This window comes from Cololabis saira, chromosome 8 (genome assembly GCF_033807715.1).
Source record: "Cololabis saira isolate AMF1-May2022 chromosome 8, fColSai1.1, whole genome shotgun sequence".
Lineage (NCBI taxonomy): Eukaryota > Metazoa > Chordata > Actinopteri > Beloniformes > Belonidae > Cololabis > Cololabis saira.
This window is the reverse complement of record NC_084594.1, coordinates 37022724-37042328: the sequence shown is the minus strand read 5'-3', so window position 1 is coordinate 37042328 and position 19605 is coordinate 37022724. Positions and strand designations below refer to the sequence as shown.

Below are 19605 nucleotides of genomic sequence, written 5' to 3'. Positions count from 1 at the left end.
AAGAAGGAAGGAAGGGGAAAAGGAAGGAAGGAAGGAAATGAGCCTGAAAGAAAGAAAGAAAGAAAGAAAGAAAGAAAGAAAGAAAGAAAGAAAGAAAGAAAGAAAGAAAGAGAAGGATAAATTCCCGTTGATTACGTTTTTGTGTAACAAACATGGCGGATCTGAGAGCGAGATAGATTTATATTTACAAAGGTGGAGTTGAATTGGTATTTTTTTTATCGTCATTTTTATCGTTATCGGGATAAATGCCACAAATTATCGTGATACATTTTTTAGTCCATACCGCCCATCCCTAATGTACAGTAGTTGTATTTTGTGCCTGGTGTGTTGTGCCTTTGTCACAACAACAAATGAGTACGCGACCATGTCCTTGAATAGTAATGATGAAATGATTTTCTTTCTCAGAGCTGTTACTGTATTTCTCTCCCCTCTCAAACGACAGAATGTCAGCTTGACATTAGTTATTGTGCTGGTAGATTACAGGAAATCCTAGCAGACACTTACCACACCACGCTGTCAGGGAGGTGTCCCGTTAATTGAATTTGCTAGAAGATAGTCTTCCCTTATGTCAGTCACAGATCCCATTATAAGAGAGCTGGGGAAATAGCTTTCAGTGAAAACGTTGCTCCACTCTGAGCCTCACCTCTCATTGCATTTAGTGTGTGTGATTGTGTTGGATGAGTTGTCGGGATCCTCACAACATTTCTGCTCTATTTCTTCAGTCCCCAGCGTGGCTCCTAAGAGGGTTAGAGCTAGAAGTTTGTCTGCAGCACAAATTGAAGTGACTTGGGAAGATGTCCCCGACATCGCTGAAAGAGTGCTTGGATACGAGGTGTGACTTGTAAAATCATTCCTTTTCTTCAAACATGATAATTGAGCAGTTTTTTTGAAGTTTGCTTTGCAGTTTAGTTGTTCTTTTATTAGCTCTCCTCCTGCTTTATCCCATATTTTCACAAATCACTTTCAAAGACCTCTGTTAAGATCCATTTCAGGCTTAAATAATACAATGAAATGTCCACAGTACTTTGGACACCTACAGCAAACCTACAAATCCGAAAATTATGATATCCCTATTTTAAACAAATGCAGAGACGGCTTTGCTGTCTTTAGTTCCCGCAGTGCTGCTACCTCTGAAAACGTGTCTGGAAGTCAGTTGTGACCATCAAAATTGCCTTTTTTTCTTTTTTTAGAAAAAAGCACAAAGCTCCCAGTTTCCATAGCACTGGCCACATGGTCCTTTCGGAACTGAGCTCACTTCTCCAATTGCGGTCCTGAAGTGAATAAAAGCTGCTGAATCTCTAAAGGCTGTAAACAGTATAAGAGCTGCGTACCGTACAGCTGTGAGATTCAAGCTTAAAGGGAAAGTTCGGTTTTTTACAACCTGGACCTTATTTCTGGCCTTTTTTATGGTTGTATACTCACCCAGAGGTGTTTGGTGTCATTTGGAGTCCTTCGGAAGATATTAGGAGTTTTTTGCGAGCCGCTTCTCCATATAACGGTAGCGCATGAGGGCACGGCCGGACACAGACGATGCAGCGTCTAAATAACACATGATTGCCGCGAAACTCTTCACATTTCTTTTATGAATCACTAGATCTGCTTCCAGGACCTGTTGTCTACATCCGGGGTTGTCTGTGTATTAAATAAATCCGTTTGTAAACAAGACCTCTGACCTGCATGACGTCATCTCTGTGCGCGCACTCTGTCCTCCGTTCAGTGAGCTCTTCAGCCGTATACTCTGGCTCAAAACGGTAAGGACGTCCATCATATTCAAAGTCGTCGTCCACAACCTCAGAATTTGACAAATATTCAGACATGTTTCAAATAACTAACAGTAAACTAACAGTAGAACTCCAGCTGTACACGGAGCTGGGTCTGGGACACGCACACAGAGATGACGTCATGAGTTCAGAGGTCTTGTTTACAAACTGATTTATTTAATACACAGACAGACCCGGATGTAGACAACAGGTCCTGGAAGCAGATCTAGTGATTCATAAAAGAAATTAAGAGTTTCGCGGCAATCATGTGTTATTTAGACGCGGCATCGTCTGTGTCCCGCGGTGCCCTCATGCGCTACCGTTATATGGAGAAGCGGCTCGCAAAAAACTCCTAATATCTTCCGAAGGACTCCAAATGACACCAAACACCTCTGGGTGAGTATACGACCATAAAAAATGCCAGAAATAAGGTCCAGGTTGTAAAAAAACGAACTTTCCCTTTAACTTAGAAGCTGATGAAATTCAAATCGAATCAAATTCAAAATCAGTCCTCTCAAAAGTTATTCTGCCGTCACGTGTACTCCAGTGCTGTTCATATGGAGCTTTAATTGATTACGTCCTGGGGAAACACAACACAAAAGTATCTTTAAGGGAAGATTTCACAGTGTAATTATTTATTGACTTATCTCTTATTTCACCTAATACTAGACACATGAGTAGTGAGCCCCCCAAAGACAAGCAAACAGTCAGCCAGCTTGCTATATTAATCACAGTGGCACCTGCAGCCCGACGTATCAGTTGATGTCGCCTGAAGCAAAGTAAACGTCATCTTGTTTTAAAGAGTAAGGAATACTGCTCTGCTGCAAAATATAATCCATTGTACCACAAAACTGTAGCGTCTATAAGGGTGACGTTATGCTCTCTCCTTCTCCCCCTCCCTGCCAGGTTGTGTACTGGGAAGACGACACCAAGCCTGACACTGTAGGCAAAGTGCGCATAACTGGAAACTACACACTGGTTAACATCACTGGGCTGAAAGCGAACACAGTGTACTACCTCTCTGTGGCTGCCTTCAATACCGCCGGCCCCGGACCGCAGTCAGCACCCATCAATAACACCACAAAGAAACCGCGTGAGTCCTTCCCAGGAGAGCCTGTGATGTTTTATTTCCTCCTTATGATGGCTGTCCTATTCATTTAGCTGTTTTGGTTGAGCTTTGGTTGAACAAGAGACGTTTCAGGAGGTCAATTGTTCTTGTGTGTTTTAAACACAGATATTCCTGGAAGGTTTAATGTGTCCTTGAAGTTGAAAACAGGTTTTTAGGCACAAAAACAAGTGGAAGAGATGTGTTTAAAATTGTCAAAATACAGCCATTTTTTTGTTAAACCAGATGGATATAACTCATATAGTTTCTACCCACTCAGGGGTAGAAAATGTCCATATATGTTATAGCATTGTACACATGTGTACAAGACTGATTTAACTCCCATCCTTAGCCATGAATGAGTGTACACACTCTTCTGTTGAGCAGTTTACAACTATATATCCTTCATTGTCATGCCTATACACCTGAAGAGCAAAGAACAGGTTGAATTTTACCAAATGTGGGATTTAGATACTCCTCAGTGAAGTGAGGCAATGACAAGGAAATATTTTTGGTGATTTCATCTCTATATAAAATAAAAACTGAACAGAACCTGCAGAATGACAAAAGGGACAGTGCCCTGACGTCTTTCTTTCATTACCTCTGCAAATGACCCCGCGGAGCTATAAAAGAAATGGCTTGATCACAAACTGATACCAAAAAGCAGATTAGGCCCCAAACAAGGAAGACAACCCGTAACTTAACTGATGAATTCATAGCCTGCATATGCAGGGCAACACAGCAGTGGCGAGCAGTGGCAAGGATCAAGAGGGGAGCTGCACTGTTCAGATGGAGTGCAGTGTGGAGAAGCAGTGCATGAGCCAACTATTATTGGGTGCCAGGAAGACAGAACGATAACTGAGTTATATCTCATCCTGGCCTCTCAGATTCCACTGTCCTCCCATTAATAGTTTAATCACAAACTAGTCTCAATATAGGCCGTTTCAGTTTTACATTAGCCCTATTTTTTGAAAACCTTCTGCATATTGCAGGACTCTATTATCAGAGCCCTTTGAGGCGCTTCAGATATTTACAATCTAATCTCTATTTGCAAGTTCTTTCCAAGTTTTCACCAGGGATGAAAGCTGGCCAGAACCATCTGGAAATCTGTTCTGATATGTTTCTTTGATGGAACGTGGTAAGCATTAAGAAAAGCTGCCTCTCCAGCATCGTAATGCTTTCAGTAAGACACAAATGCTGAGGTTATTCCATTAAAGACAGCAAATTACCTCATCATCAACTGCTTCCATGCAGTAAACTCTGAATTGTCTCGGTCCATGTTGTGCTGTGATGTGTTTGTTATATTAAGGAAGGACACATCTAAATACTACACAGCTACTGGGGATCCAGAGTCCTCTTGCCAAACTGGGTGTAGTGTTGGTGGTGTCTGAATCTCCTGTACAGTAGGTGACTAGCGTGCCACCAGGTGCCATCATCAAGTAGATACAGGCCAGCCCTAACTGGTGAACAACTTGGCATGGGGATGACTCCCTGGAATCCTGACTCACCTCTTCCTGTCAAACCACTGCTTCTTTAGCTTCAGCCAATGGGTGAATAAGGTCCAGGAAAGAGAGAGTTGGCTCAGCATTGGACAGGAGGGATGCAATGCCCTCAGCAGACACCCTGAAGCCAAATTAATCAGTGGATGATGCTGCAAAAACACATTGAGGGTTAAGTTGTGCTTAGTCACTGCTTCAAACTGTGAAGGTGACAGCCTCAGATTTTAGTGGTCCGCCTGTGTTGGTTGCGCAGAAGCTAGTTCATCGCCTTGGACCAGAAAGACAAGACAAGCTCTGCTTCAATGTACTCTCTGATAAAATGTAATTTTCTTTGTACAATCCTTACAAGGGAACATTTGATGAATTGTGTACTTGTGACTGTATCGTGGGTTAAAGTTTTAACCCTGGTGAAGATATTCAACTCTGTGGACTTGACTCATGCTACAAGTGTCATGGTTTTACCCAACCATTTCTTCTGGTAGCAGTGTTAATTATATAAAGAGAGCACCATGTTACAGTTCTTCTAAGCAAAATCTTTTAATTGTATTATTGCTTTTATTCCTTTGGAAGTTGCAGCCCAATCCTGCAGTCCTGCTGTTTTAATTCAAGGAGTGGTCTGACTTATATACATATGAATGTGCAGAGTTTCCTATCTAAAATGGAATGTGGGGAAGGTGGCTCAGTTGGTAGAGCGTTCGCCCATGAACCTGAAGGTCAGTGGTTCGAACCCTAGTTCCGCCTGTGTCCACCAAAGTGTCCTTGGGCAAGACACTGAATCCCCCGGTTGCTCCCGGTTGTCAGGCCAGCGCCGTTGTGTACGGCAGCTCCGCCAACAACCGGTGTGTGAATGTGTGCGTGCGTGTGTGGGTGAATGTTTGCAGTGTAAAGCGCTTTGGGGCTGTAGGAGTACAGCTGGATATATAAGTGTAAGCCGTGTAAGCCATTTAAAATGGACTTCCTTCATGTTCGGGTTCACTCCATTCAATTCAATTTTATTTATATAGCATCTATTACAACAGAAGTTGTCTCTAGGCTTCAGGTCTTGCAAATATCGCGGAGCTAGGCTGTTTTGGGTTTTATACGCCATCCATCCATCCATCCATCCATCCATCCATCCATCCATCTACCTTCTTCTGCTTTATTCGGAAGGGGGTTGTGGGGGCAGCAGTCTCAGCAGGGATGCCCAGACTTCCCTCACCCCAGACACTTCCTCCAGGTCTTCCGGGGGAGTCCAAGGCATGCAGGCCAGCCGAGAGACATAGTCTCTCCAGCGTGTCCTGGGTCTTCCCCGGGGTCTGTCCCGCAGGGACATGCCTGGAACACCTCCCTAGGGAGGCGTCCAGGAGGCATCCGGTACAGATGCCCAAGCCACCTCAGCTGATTCCTCTCAATGTGAAGGAGAAGCGATTCGACTCCGAGCTCCTCCCGAGTGACTGAGCTTCTCACCCTATCTCTAAGGGAGCGTCCAGCCACCCTGCGGAGGAAACTCTTTGGCCGCTTGTATGCGTGATCTTGTCCTTCTGATGTGCCCAAAGTGCCCAAAGTTCATGACCATAGGTGAGGGTAGGTGCGTAGATTGACCGGTAAATCGAGAGCTTCGCCTTTTGATTCACCTCTGTCTTCACCACGACGGTCCGGTACACCGACCACATAACTGCGGACGCTGCACCAATCCGCCTGTCAATCTCGTGAACAAGACCCCGAGATATTAAAATTCCTCCACTTGAGGCAGTACCTCTCCACCTACCCAGAGAGGGCACGCCACCCTTTTCCGGTGGAGAACCATAGCCCCGGATTTGGAAGTGCTGATTCTAATCCCTGCCGCTTCGCACTCGGCTGCAAACCGCCCCAGCACATGCTGAAGGTCCTGGTCTGATGAAGCCAACAGGACAACGTCATCTGCAAAAAGCAGAGATGAAATCCTGTGGTTCCCGGACTGGATCCCCTCCGGCCCCTGGCTACGCCTAGAAATCCTGTCCATAAAAATTATGAACAGAATCAGTGACGAATGGCAGCCCTGCCGAAGTCCAACATGCACTGGGAACAAGTCTGATTTACTGCCGGCAATGTTATATTCCTATTAGACATATTAGACACAAATCTGTCAGTATCAAGGGTCATAATGTAACAGACACACCCAATTGGGAGGGTGGGGGTAATTAAGAATACGTTTAATGTTAATGTGCTTTTATCTTCCTAATGCAGCTTCTTTCAGAGTTGAATATTAAGAAAATTGTTCTTATGAGAGACCTAAACTGGAACTGGATTCAGTCAGTGTTCAATGATTTTAATGCTTATTGCAACTCATTAAATTTCTTTTAAATTTGGCCAAGTGGGACAGTTGACAATTTGAAAGAAATTTAATATTTGCGTATTTCAACAAATACTCCCAAAAATACACAGTAGCCTCAATATTCCCAAATTAAATCAGTGACTATTGTATGATTGCTACAGTCAAGAAAACAATAATTCTAAAGATTAAGCCTCACATTGTTGTCAAGCTAGAAACGCTTCTCTGAGTATAGGTTTGTTCATGTTATTCCACAAACGCAATATGGAATGGGCAAAAGCCAGGAAATCAAAACTTAACTGTGAACTTAACTTAAATGTGCTTTATAGGCAGTTCCACAACCAATGTACAGTTGCAATCGAAGTTCCCATTACTTGATTAATTAGAAGTTCTAATTACTTTCTTTCAGAAACAGCATAAAATTTAAACAATCCATTAAAATTCTGGAAAACTGGTAATTCATTGTCAGAACACCGCAACAGAACTACGAAAATGCATTGTCAAAGATGAACAAAACATTTCTGATAAGGTAAAAATGTAGAATTGTTTTAATGAACATTTTATTGCTTCTGGTTCCCTGTGATTCTATCAAGGGTATTGATAAAGAACCAGTTACTGCTTTTCCTCTGGATTCATAGAAATGAAATCCCTCGTTTGGAAATCTGCTTTTGTTCTTCCTTTATTTAAGGGAGGTGATCCAGTATACTTAAATTATTACAGGCCCATATTGAAGTTGTCTGTTTTAGCTAAAGTTTTTGAATTACTGGAAAGTGAACCATTAAAAGAGTATAACCAAGTTTTATTAGAATATTTGGTTTTAGAAAAGGGCATGGTACCACTACAGCAGCTTTAAAAGTGATGTAGTAGAATCTTTAGATGGGAAGCAACTTTGTGCAGCCCCTTTAATTGATCTGTCAAAGACGCTTTTATCCGAAGCGACTTACATCTGAGAGAACAACACAAGCAAGAAATTACATAGGAGGGTACAGCTGGATAAGTGCTGGTCAGATGCTGTCACTCCAGTTGGACACAGGTGCTGCCATGCCAGTGCTATAATTTTTAGGGCGGAGCACTGACAGTGCGAAGGCCTTATTGTATCTGTAAGAATTTTTCTTTTTTTCCTCGTGTTTTTTTCCCGACGAAATGAGAGCCTTTTTTCCCCCTAAACGTGCCCCAAAAGTCACCAAATTTTGCACGCAAGCCAGGCCTGGTGAAAAATTTGATATTTAATTGTTTGCATTAATGAGCATGGCCTAATGGCTTAACAGCGCCCCCTAGAAAACTTCGTGCCTCAAGCCCCAAGGGTTTGACGTACATGCACGGAAATCAGTATACACCTGTATCATGTCACAACTTAAAGAAAAGTCTCTTGGCGCCATGGCGGAAACCAAACAGGAAGTCGGCCATTTTGAATTAATCGTGTAATTTTAGCGCAATTTATGCCATTTCTTCGCCTGAACCGTAATGTGCACCGAGGTGTGTTATACATCAGAATGTGCGTCTCGATCCTGCAACTTTTCTCAGTCAAAAGCGTAACCGTAGCGACGATAGACGCCAAAAAGCACGCTTCATCTGATTGGTCCATATTTGATAGTTCCTACTTTCTGCCATAACTTTTGAATGGTTTGACATAAAGACTCGTGGATGGTGTCATCGGACATGGTTTTGAGTCCTTGACCATAATTGTTGCAAATTAGGCCCGCCCCTTCTTCTGATTCGTCGATATCTGATAGTCCCTATTCTCTGCCATAACTTTTGAACGGGTTATGATAAAGACATGTGGGTGGTGTCATCTGACTCGGTTTTAAGTACTTGACCTTCATTGGCATGAATTAGCCTCGCCCCTTCTTCTGATTGGTCGGTATTTGATAGATTCTATTTTCTGCCATAACTTTTGAATGGTATGACAAAGACTTGTCGGTGGTGTCATCGGACATGGTTTTGAGTCCTTGATCATAATTGTTGCAAATTAGCCCTGCCCCTTCATCTGATTGGTCGATATCTGATAGTTCCTACTTTCTGCCATAACTTTTGCATGGTTTGATATAGAGAGTCGTGGGTGGTGTCATCTGCTAAATGTCCCCAAATTTTGATGGTTTGCATTAATGGGCGTGGCAAAATGGCTCAGCGGCCCCTAGAAAACTTTGTGCCTCAAGCCCCACAATACGGTTTGACGTACATGCACGGGAATCGGTACACACCTGTATCATGTCGCAACTTAAAGAAGAGTCTCTTGGCGCCATAGCCGAAACTGAAAGGAAGTCGGCCATTTTCAATTAATCGTGTCATTTTGGCGAAATTTATGCCATTTCTTCAGCCGCTTCAGAGCCCGAACCGTAAAGCGTACCCAGGTGTGTTATACATCAAAATGTGCGTCTCCATCCTGCAACGACGCGCATTACTTTTCTCAGTCAAAAGCGTTACTGTGGCGATGCTAGACGCCAAAAAGCGCGCCCCCCTTCATCTGATTGGTCCATATTTGATAGTTCCCCAAAAGTCACCATATTTTGCACGCTAGCCAGGCCTGGTAATAAATTTGATATTTCATGGTTTGCATTAATGGGCGTGGAAAGATGGCTCAACAGCGCCCTCTAGAAAACCTTTCTCTGCCATAACTTTTGAATGGTTTGACATAAAGACTCGTGGGCGGTGTCATCGGACTCTGTATTGAGTCAATGACCTTCATTGGCCTGAAATAGCCCCGCCCCTTCTTCTGATTGGTTGTCCCTATTTTCTGCTATAACTTTTGAATGGTTTGACATAGAGAGTCGTGGGTGGTGTCATCGGACTCAGTATTGAGTCTTTGACCTTCATTAGCCTGCAATTTTGTTCACCTCTCGTGGCTTTTGGGAATTTATGTAAACTTCGAACGAGACTTCATCCATCAGGCCTCTACCTTTGAGCGTAAACTCTGGAGCGCGACAGCCGTCTTGGATCAGTGATGCTCAGCTGCACAGTGCATAGAGCGACACCACAGAGAGACCCGCACAGAGTGCAGTGATTTTTGGATTGAGATTTTACATTTACAAAATCATTTATCATCAAACCATCAAAGTATTTTATAGCCATATTCCCTTCAAAGAGGTAAAAAAAACACATTTGGCACATTTTGGCACAGTAGCAAGTGATTTTGGCACGTATCCAAGTGCTCAAATAGAGAGTCCACCTGGTAATATCCACACTAAAGTCTTTATAAAATCGATGTGCTTTAAGATATTCTCATGTAACATGGTACAGTTGTAGTCAAGGAGTTGCTCAATCCAGGCAGTGACATCTTTATAATTATATGCATCGCTATCATGGTGTTTTCCACTGTGCAAACTAAAAAAAAATTAGACGAGGATAAAAATTGCATCTTTTTTCTGTGGTTTATCACAATTTGCTCAGGCATGTGAACATTCACAATTTTTCTGACACTAGAAATGTATGCTGTGAGGTCCTAGTTAGCCATTTAGACCAAGACTATGCATATTGTCCTTATAATTGTGGAGATATTGTTTATTTAATTTGGATAGGCCGGTTCAGGCGAAATTCACCTCCAAAATCACTAGAGGTTAACAGGTTAAAGAGCTGAGTCTTTAGATGCTCTTAAAAGTAGGTACAGACCCTGCAGATCGGACAGAGTTTGGTAGGTCATTCCACCATCGGGGAACAATGGAGAAGAGTCTAGTAACTGATTTCATGCCACGTTGTGGTGGAAGCACCAGGCGTCTTTCACTGGCTGAGCGGAGCTGTCGAGAAGGAGTGTAGCTCTGGATGAAGGAGTGAAGGTAGGCAGAAGCCATATGGGTAATTGTCTGATAGCCAGAAGCAGAGCTATGAACTTGATGCATGCTGCAATGGGAAACCAGTGCAGAGAGATTAGCAGCTGGGTGACATGAGTTCTCTTGGGTTAGTTGAAGACCAGAGGTGCTGCTGCATTCTGGATCATCCGCAGAGGTTTAATTGGGCACACAAGAAGGCCGACCAACAAGGAATTACAGTAATCAATGCGTGACATGACCAGAGCCTGAACCAAGAGCTGTGTCATGTTTTTGTCAGGTAGGGTTTGATTTTCCTGATGTTGTAGAGAGAATCGGCAAGACAGGGAAACCCAGGCAACATGGTCCCTAAAGGTCTACTGGCTGTTTAATATGACTAAGATTCCTAGCAGAAGACTTGGGCACAAGTGTGGTGGAATCCAGCTGCACGATTATCTGAGGAGCTAAGGAATACTAAAACAAAGACTGAGTAGAGTTGGATTGTCTGAACATGCTGTTGGATTGTTTGACAATTATCAGGTAGATTGGTGTGAGTTCAAGTTAAAGGTATCACTTCTCGCCACCTCAGTGTAACTAATGGTGTTCCTCAGGGGTCGATCATAGGACCCCTTTTGTTCATTATATACATCAGCAATCTTAATCGACAAGTGTTTTTTACTAAATTAGATTTTTATGCCAATGACGCCGTAATGTACTGCGCTGTCTCTACACTTAGTCCCGCCTAACGTTAGCTTTAACAAGCTTTTAATGACGTTCAACACACCTTGTGTGGCTTGAAACTTAAATCCCAACAAGACAAAACTCTACCGTGAATAGTAGTGACACAATCTACCGTGTGTCACTACTTTTCAGGGTTCTGAAATCAAGCCTGTCTCAGTATACGTATACTTAGAGATTTTGTTTTCTGATGCTCTCTTTTATGCCACATGTTGAACAGCTGTACTTTGTATGGTCGGGTTGGATGGTCTTCTTTGTCTTCCCGTGCACTTAGAAACTGGCATATTCTTATTTACAAGGCTACCCCTGGAATTCTTCCATCCTATTTACAGGCTTACATTCTTGGAAAAAGTTCTGGGAGTTATAGTCTTCGCTCCCAAGGGCTCATTTCTTTTAGATGATCCTAATGTCCGAACTGAGCTGGGGAAAAAGGCATTTAATTATGCTGTTCTCTACGCTTGGAATCAGCTCCAAATTCACTTAAACCTCAAGGATCTGGTCTCATTACATGGATTTAAATCTAATTGAAATATTCTACATGCATCCACTTATGGCTATAGATGTTTTGCCTGATAACTATCAGGCATGATTAGAATGACCTTTAAAACCTGTAAAGGTCTAAAAATGTATAGTAATTATAGGCTTGATATAAGTAGTCTTTGATGACGTTGTTCAGTGGTACTTTTGTACATATTTTCTGTTTTTATAGTTGTTATTTTAGGTGTGCTCTTAACTGCTGCTTTGTCTTGGTCAGGACACTTGAAAAAGAGAAAGATTAAATTCCCTGGTTAAATAAAGGTTAATAAATAGATAATCTCTCTTAGAGGTCCAGTTTGTAAAATGCTGTGGAACCATGGGACTGTGCTGTTAGTTTCTTTGACGTCAGTAATGGGTATTTATCTGCAGCTATTCCTTTGCTGACTGCATACAGGTCCACACAGACACACACAGTGCACCTGATTGCTTTCTAATCACAACTAGGTTTGAGACTCAGTGAACAGTTGACTGATTCAGGGAGTCTGGCATCCAGCAGCTGCTGGAGCTCAGCAGAGACTCCATCCCTCAGGCCCAGTCGAATACAGCGTAGAAGCTGAATGACTAAATTCACAGAGGAGTTAATGAGAAGCCGGTGGACGAATGCTGAAAGACAACCCAGCCCTTCAAACACCGCTGATCACATCTCATATGGACCAGCAGCAACTGTCAAGATGGAACACCACATGTGTCTATGAGTGAAAAGCCCAGCCATGTGAACAGATCCAGCAACATTAAAGTTGTTCGTTGAGGAGCTACATGCAACACTAAGGAGGGCAAAACCCTGGTGCCATAACTTACATTTTAATGGAACCCAGCAGGTCAATTCAGGAATCATCATACCCACAAAGCACAGCAGTGGGCCTGGCTTTGGAGGGGAATGAAAGAACTTGAGGTGTGTGTTAATGTTCAACAGAGAGCACTTGCTCCTGTGTCCAGCAGGAGGAGAATATAATTTGTATTCATGCCGATTGTACTTGATGAATGTAATTCTGTGGGTCGTGCTGTTATGTAGTGTAAAATGGTGGAGGATGACTGGGAAGTGCACCAAACTGGCCTGGAGGAGGCTGAGCAACACATTCCAGCAAAATTATTAGAGCTCTGGTTACATGAAAGATTTAATTCAAAAGTACTGCACAGCCTTGTGTCTTGTGAGCAGCATGACAAGATCTGACACTGTGTCTGTTATTTCGCCACCCGTTTTAGATAGCTGCTGCAGCTTCTGCTGTTCGGGTTTCCATTCAGGTGCACCTTTGTGTAATGTTTGGCTAACTGAGGTGTTCTACTCAGTTTTGGAGCCAGCCCATGGTGGACAGTCCTTCATAGTTAAGTTAGATCAGTGTTTCTCAATTCCAGTCCTCATCCCCCCCTACCCTGCAGGTTTTAGATGTGGCCTTGCATCAACACACATGATTCTTATTAATGGTCCTTGTTAGCTTGTTATCAAGGTCCGCACAAGTCTGTTGGTGACACAGCTACTTGTATCTTGGTGTGCGGAATCATGGAAACTGCAGGTGTAAACATTTCAGCTCCGATTTCCCAGCCAAATAACAAATGAAACCTGAATTAGTAATATGCTGTCATGAAGGGGGAAAAGTGTTTTCAGTAAAGATACGATGGGTAAAGTTCCTGCACCACATAAGAATCAGAATCAGAATCAGAATCAGCTTTATTGGCCAGGTTCAAACATTGTCCAACAAGGAATTTGACTCCGGTAATTTCGCTCGATGGTGTTAAGAAATAAACAATAAACAAATAAACAATAAACAGATGTGGTATTTCTATGTACAGTATAAACATTTTAAAGGTGCAGCAGTTTGAGGTAGTGAATACAAAGTGAGAGGTGCAGCAGGGTGAGGCAGACATGATTATTAAAGAGGGTGCTAGATGATTTATTTATTTTTGCACGTGTTTGGTTACTCTGAGACTGTTATTTGTGAGAGTTCATCAGAGCAACTGCTTGCGGGAAGAAACTGTCTCTGTGTCTGGAGGTTCTGGCGCACAGAGCTCTCAGAGTGTCCCGGGTGTGAGGGGTCTGCAGAGATTTGACCTGCCAGTTTCCTGGTCCTGGACCGGTACAGGTCCTGGATAGATGGGAGGTTAGTCCCAACTATCCTCTCTGCAGACCTGATTGGCCGTTGCAGTCTGGGCCTGTCCAGTTTGGTGGCTGATCCGAACCAGACAGTGATGGAAGGCTCATTGGGTGTCACGATAAGAGCGCTGTGGATTCAGCTGCGATAGGCCGAGTTGGTGGAACGTGAGTGACTGAGCTGATGCGTCATTCACAAACAAACTGACTGACGACAGCAACTGTTTAGTGACTGAGTTTCTGATTTTGTGAGGGAAATTCATGAAAAAGTCTAGAAGTTTTAGACATGCAACTGTTCCTTGGGAGGACAACCATTGTTGGTTTTTCACCATTTGTTAGATTTAGTTTTCATCAACTAATAGACTGGAGAAAAAAAATTATACATAAAAAAAAAAGATTGCTGCTTAACTCACAACTTGACAGCTGACTGCTTGAATCAAAGGACAGTATGAAGTACTGAATTTGGGCCATGAACCCTTTGCCTGTGTAGACTGTTTATGAGCTTTTTGATTCAATTTTGAGTCTGAGCAGAACTCACTTCAAGTTTTATGTCAGATATTCCCAGTAATCGCAGTAGCATAGACTTGATTCAGACCTGATTTGATTCAGACTTGATTCAGACTTGATTTAGACTTGATACCTGAAATGGTTGCTGTCTGTGTCTCTGGCTGTTCCCGTTTCTGTTTGTTTGTTTTCTCTCTTGGAGATTCCAAAGGCTTGTGTGCCCGTTGTGTGTTTTCCTGTGTTTCTCTCATTTCAGACTTGCAGTGAAGGCCACCCCTCACTCCACCCTGATCCCCTATATGTTTAAAAAAAGGACTTCATACAAAAAACTGGCGTATAGGCTTCTGGCCTGTTATTGCTGGTACCTCTGAGTATTATAGAAAAACTGACTGGCTCGTGAAGAAATACCTGAGTATTTTCAAAACTCGATTCAGCCATTTCTAGCATGTGGTCTTCCTCATAGCTAGCCACAGTGAGCGTTGGCTGATATCAACGCAGTGCAGTTGATGTGACTTTCTTTAAGCCCTGTGCAGTTTGCTTGGACTCTTATCACAATCCCTCACAAGAAACATCTTCAGTAGCGATACAAAACCATGATCTTTGCAAGGTCAAAGGTTATTTGCAATCTTTAAATCCAGGGAATTTCACAATCACCGACTCATCATCAGCTATTCCTTTTCAAATAATTGAATGATGCGGCTTCTGCGAAGGTAACGGACTGCTCGTGCATTTGCACTTATGGTACTATATAGTCTCCACCTACATCACAACGGTGTGATGTTTAGACAGTTTTGTTATTTCCAGCGAGAAATTAAATCTATTTTCTTCCGGACACATTGAGTCCCAGGGTCACCTCAGAACATGTCTTCATACATGGGAATGTGCCAAAGAATGTTCAATTAATTTCCCTTCTACATGAAGACCTCCATATAAAACCACAAATACAGTATATGAATCCCTACTTTAGAAAGTCAACCAGAGAATAGAATACACCACCATAACTAGTATATATTAACCTCTGATGATCTTTTTCAGCTCCAGATCGGGCTCCACTCAATATACAATGGACCATGATTGGCTCCACACTCACACTACATTGGGATCCTGTGGTAGCCATGGAGACAGAGTCAAAGGTCACTGGTTATTTGGTAGGTCCCTGTTCTTTTCAATTCTTCTCTTTTTCCTGTCATTTATCTTTTAGCATTTTTCTGAATCACTCTATTGTGTTTCAGGTTGTGCTGAAGAGACATCGCTACAATGATATCAACACCATCCTCACCAACAAGACCACAGCTGTACTCAGCCTCTCAGCCAATGACAACTATCTCATTCAGATTAAGGCTATGAGTGATGGGGGAGAGGGTGTGGGCAGTGAACCCATCCACATCCACAGACTAAGTAAGTTTCCCATTTCTTCTATTTCTTTTTATCTTTAATCACCAATGAAGCTTAATCAAAAATGCAATAATTACAGGCGTGTGTGTGTGTGTGTGTGTGTGTGTGTGTGTGTGTGTGTGTGTGTGTGTGTGTGTGTGTGTGTGTGTGTGTGTGTGTGTGTGTGTGTGTGTGTGTGTGTGTGTGTGTGTGTGTGTGTGTGTGTGTGTGTGCGTGCGCGTGTGCGTGTGCATAGATGTAGCCCTTTTAGAAGTGCAGGAACGGTATCATTTATCTCTGGTTATTATTTCTTGTTGACTGGATGCTGAGGGCTGCAGCACATAAAACTGGTCTGTGGTTCCATCGTGCTGCTGGGTAAATTTGTTAGGTTGCTCAGTTTTCCACTCTTAAATTTGATATAACACCAACTATATCTGCTTGGGATACTTTAATAGACTCTGGTTAAAAGCCAGCGATAGTTTAGATACTGAAAACTTCACAGTTTGTTGGATTTATGGTGACTTTTCAGAAATTTAGAGGACAGATTGGAACCTTTTTTTTTTTTTTTTTTTTACATACACACATATACATATATATATATATATATAGATATAGATATATATATAGATATATATATTATATATATATAAGTCTGAATATATTGAATTAAATCTGAATATATGGAATGAAGTTTGAGGTCACCAAGTCTCTCGCGCCATCTTGTTGCATGAAATCTTGCAAAATACGATTTATTACGATTTAAGTTCATGACTTTACTTTGGCCTGATTATTTTGTCTTAAAATCTCATTTAGAAAACCAAAAGTAATATTTGAACCGTGTTCAACACGCAAGTACAAACGACGGCCATAGACTGTACCGTATGTAATGGATGGGTGATGGCTGGGTTGACCGCAGTTGGTCTTCTGCAGTGAAAAAGGGAGGACACTTCTTCATCAGTGGAATTAAATTGAGTACGACTACCAGTATTATTCTGGCTCGTACATGCATCCGCCAGGGTGTTAATGACGTCTTCACTGTTTAGGACTGCTGCAACAAGATTTTGTTTTGACTCTCTCATATTTCTTGCAACATCCATACGAAATAATACGGTGCTCTCAGTTTTCCAATCCGTGTACTAAATTGCGCTCTCAATTTGGCAATCTGTGCACGCAGACTGCTCATGAACATCACTTGAGACATGCCCACACCTGCGAGGTAAGTGTAGTGGATCTATTGTCATATGTAAACTTAACACAGTGTCATCTTTTAATCAGCACACCTCTCAGTGTAACATATCTATACAGTCATACTGCTGTGAAGTGTGCTGAAGATGTCACCGCGTTAAGTTTACATATGACAATGGATCAACTGCACTTACCTCGCAGGTGGGAGAACCGTTTTTTTCTGGCCCGGAGTCAGTTCTTTGTCCGTGGAAACAGAAAGCCCGGTTCCAAACTCAACACTGGCCCAGAACCAGCCCTGGAACGGGTTTGGTGGAAAAGGGGAATCTCTGGTCACTTCTCACCTCTACTATTGTAATTCCCTTCTCTTTGGTTTCCCACAAAAACTCCTTCATAAACTCCAACTGGTCCAGAACGCTAATGCCCTGATCATCACAAGAGCACTGTCCATCAGTCACATCACCCCCATTCTACACCAACTCCACTGGCTTCCCATCAAACACCGTATAAACGACAAAATCCTCCACTTGATGTTGGAGGCCATCCATAACCTCGCTCCCCCATACCTCTCTGCTCTCCTATGCATCAATATCCCCACCCGGTCTCTTAGATTTGCCTCCTCCACCAGCGTGACTGTTCCTTCAGCATGTCTGTCCACCATGGGGTCTAGAGGCATCAGCCGCTCCCTGCCCCCTGACATCAGGAATATTGACTCTGTTTTAGTTTTTAAGACTGATCTCAAAACCTACCGTATTTTCCGCACTATAAGGCATTTTTTCAAAAGCTGACCATGCGCCTTATAATCCGGTGCGCCTTATATATGGATCAATATTGAGCCGCAACAGGTCTTGCAACCATAGACATATATACGTAGACGCCTCGATTGTTGACAGTTTTTCTCCACAAATTAGGCATACTGGTAGGCCACTCTCATCAGAGGTAAATGCAAATGAATCTGCCCAGGCATCATTGAATGTTCGATTTTCTTCAGATATTTTTCTTTTTCTTTTCTTACATTTCTCCATACTTGGCCTTGCTGGGGTTGAAGGTGCGACGAATGGATGGCGTTTTGGCGGGTATACCGGCTTTCGCGAGTATGAACGACGAAAAACAATAAAATATATTTATTCTAATATGTCAAAATCAAAATAATCTTCCAATTTAGAACTAAAATATTAAAGAACTAACACAAATAAAATACACTTCAATAAAATAGTTGGTTTTTTTTTGTAATTTATTTTCCCAAGCCACTCGCATGCCGCGGGTTGCCGACCCTTGGTCTAATGGATGCATAACGTAACCCCAGCCTCTACTGTAGTGCCTTATAATGCGGTGCGCCTTATATATGGACAAAGTTTTAAAATATGTCATTCATTGAAGGTGCGCCTTATAATGCGGTGCGCCTTATAGTGCAGAAAATATTTAAGTACTTAGTACTTTAGTACTTATTTAAATAGGCATTTGACCTACGATAACTGTCTAGTTTTTTTGTTAAAGTGGGGAGTATTCATGTTCTCACTTGCTGTTCTGTCCATTTTGATTGCAGGCATGGGCGCTCGGGGCTCCAGAGCGAGCCGCCTTAGCAACTGGTCCCACTCCGCAGCCCTGTTCAGTGCTCTGCTCTGCTCTGTATGGTGAAGCTGAACCTCCGTCCGTGGAGCATCTCCACCTCCGCTGTTTCATGTAGCCTCTTCTAATGCTGACCCTCCACTGGACTAACAAACCCCAGATGTCAGTGGCTACACTTGGAAAGAGTGAGAAAGGATTAGACTTCACCAGACTCATAAAGGGACCTTTGCCACCTCTTTTAATGACCATCAGATTTAATCATGGAGATCTACATGTGTGGTATTTTTGGGGATTTCTTCCAGTGTTCAAAGTGCCACTGTGCTCTAGATCATATTCAGAGGTTCTGATGTCTATGTAATCTATCTTCTTTAGTACATTTGGAGATAATATTGCCTTAAATCCCACTTTACAAAAACAGTCCATACCAAAGTAGGTGACACAGGCTGCTTGTTTCAACCCTGTTCAAAAACGTTGAGTGAAAATAAATTATCAGTAGGGAGATCACACTATTATCAGTGGCTGCACCCACATTTTAGCCTCATTCATTCATTTATAACCATTTTTTTTTTGACAATACAAACATTCATCACTAGCAAAAGATTTTTATCAGGATTTGTTGAATATAAGACAAATACGTATTGATCAGCTATGCCTGAATGCCACTTATATCTGGGTAGTGAAATAATATCAATTCTGTTAGAGAGCCACGGGTTGCTGAGTTTCAGCCTCAGCGACACTCTGATAGAGCTTGGCATTTTGCTCTCTATCTCATGCTCCTCTAAATAATAGATGCATATCACACTCTGCATTCTCAGTCTTGCAAAAAAAAAAAAAAGCGGTTGGATCCATGCGGTTCCTGTTCCATACCGTTTCTTGCGAGGACCAGTGTTGTAAATGGTATCACAGATACGAGATGTCCCCCCCCCCCCCAGATGACCTGCTGCCAGAGTGCAGAAGGTAACAAGATAACAGTGCCTTCGCTAGAGCTTGCCCCAGTGTTTTCTTTCTTTCTGGTTGAAATGTCTTACAAGAGATTTCTGTTGTAACATAGGTATAGTTTGCTTTTCTTTTTTCTTTTGAAGATTACTAGTCACAAATGACAGGAAACTTCAAATGTGGAGATAGTCTCTAATTGGAAACGGTATATTAATTAAAATTTCACTGAGGAACTTAACGGATGCAAGAGCTATGATAAGAGAGCTTGACTGGAAATGGAGCACA

The 19605-nt window shown here is 42.4% G+C and overlaps 1 protein-coding gene across 1 annotated transcript in view; it reads left to right on the top strand.

Moving 5' to 3' along the window:
• cntn3b (contactin 3b) overlaps positions 1-19333 on the top strand; it is an 81655-nt gene extending 62322 nt beyond the window's left edge. Inside the window, exons 19-23 of the mRNA XM_061727937.1 lie at positions 723-832; positions 2667-2853; positions 15295-15407; positions 15492-15657; positions 18362-19333. Of these exons, the coding sequence (XP_061583921.1) occupies positions 723-832; positions 2667-2853; positions 15295-15407; positions 15492-15657; positions 18362-18453 (668 nt within the window). The 3' untranslated portion in view covers positions 18454-19333. The remainder of the gene's footprint in view (positions 1-722; positions 833-2666; positions 2854-15294; positions 15408-15491; positions 15658-18361) is intronic.
• The last annotated feature ends 272 nt before the right edge of the window (positions 19334-19605 follow it).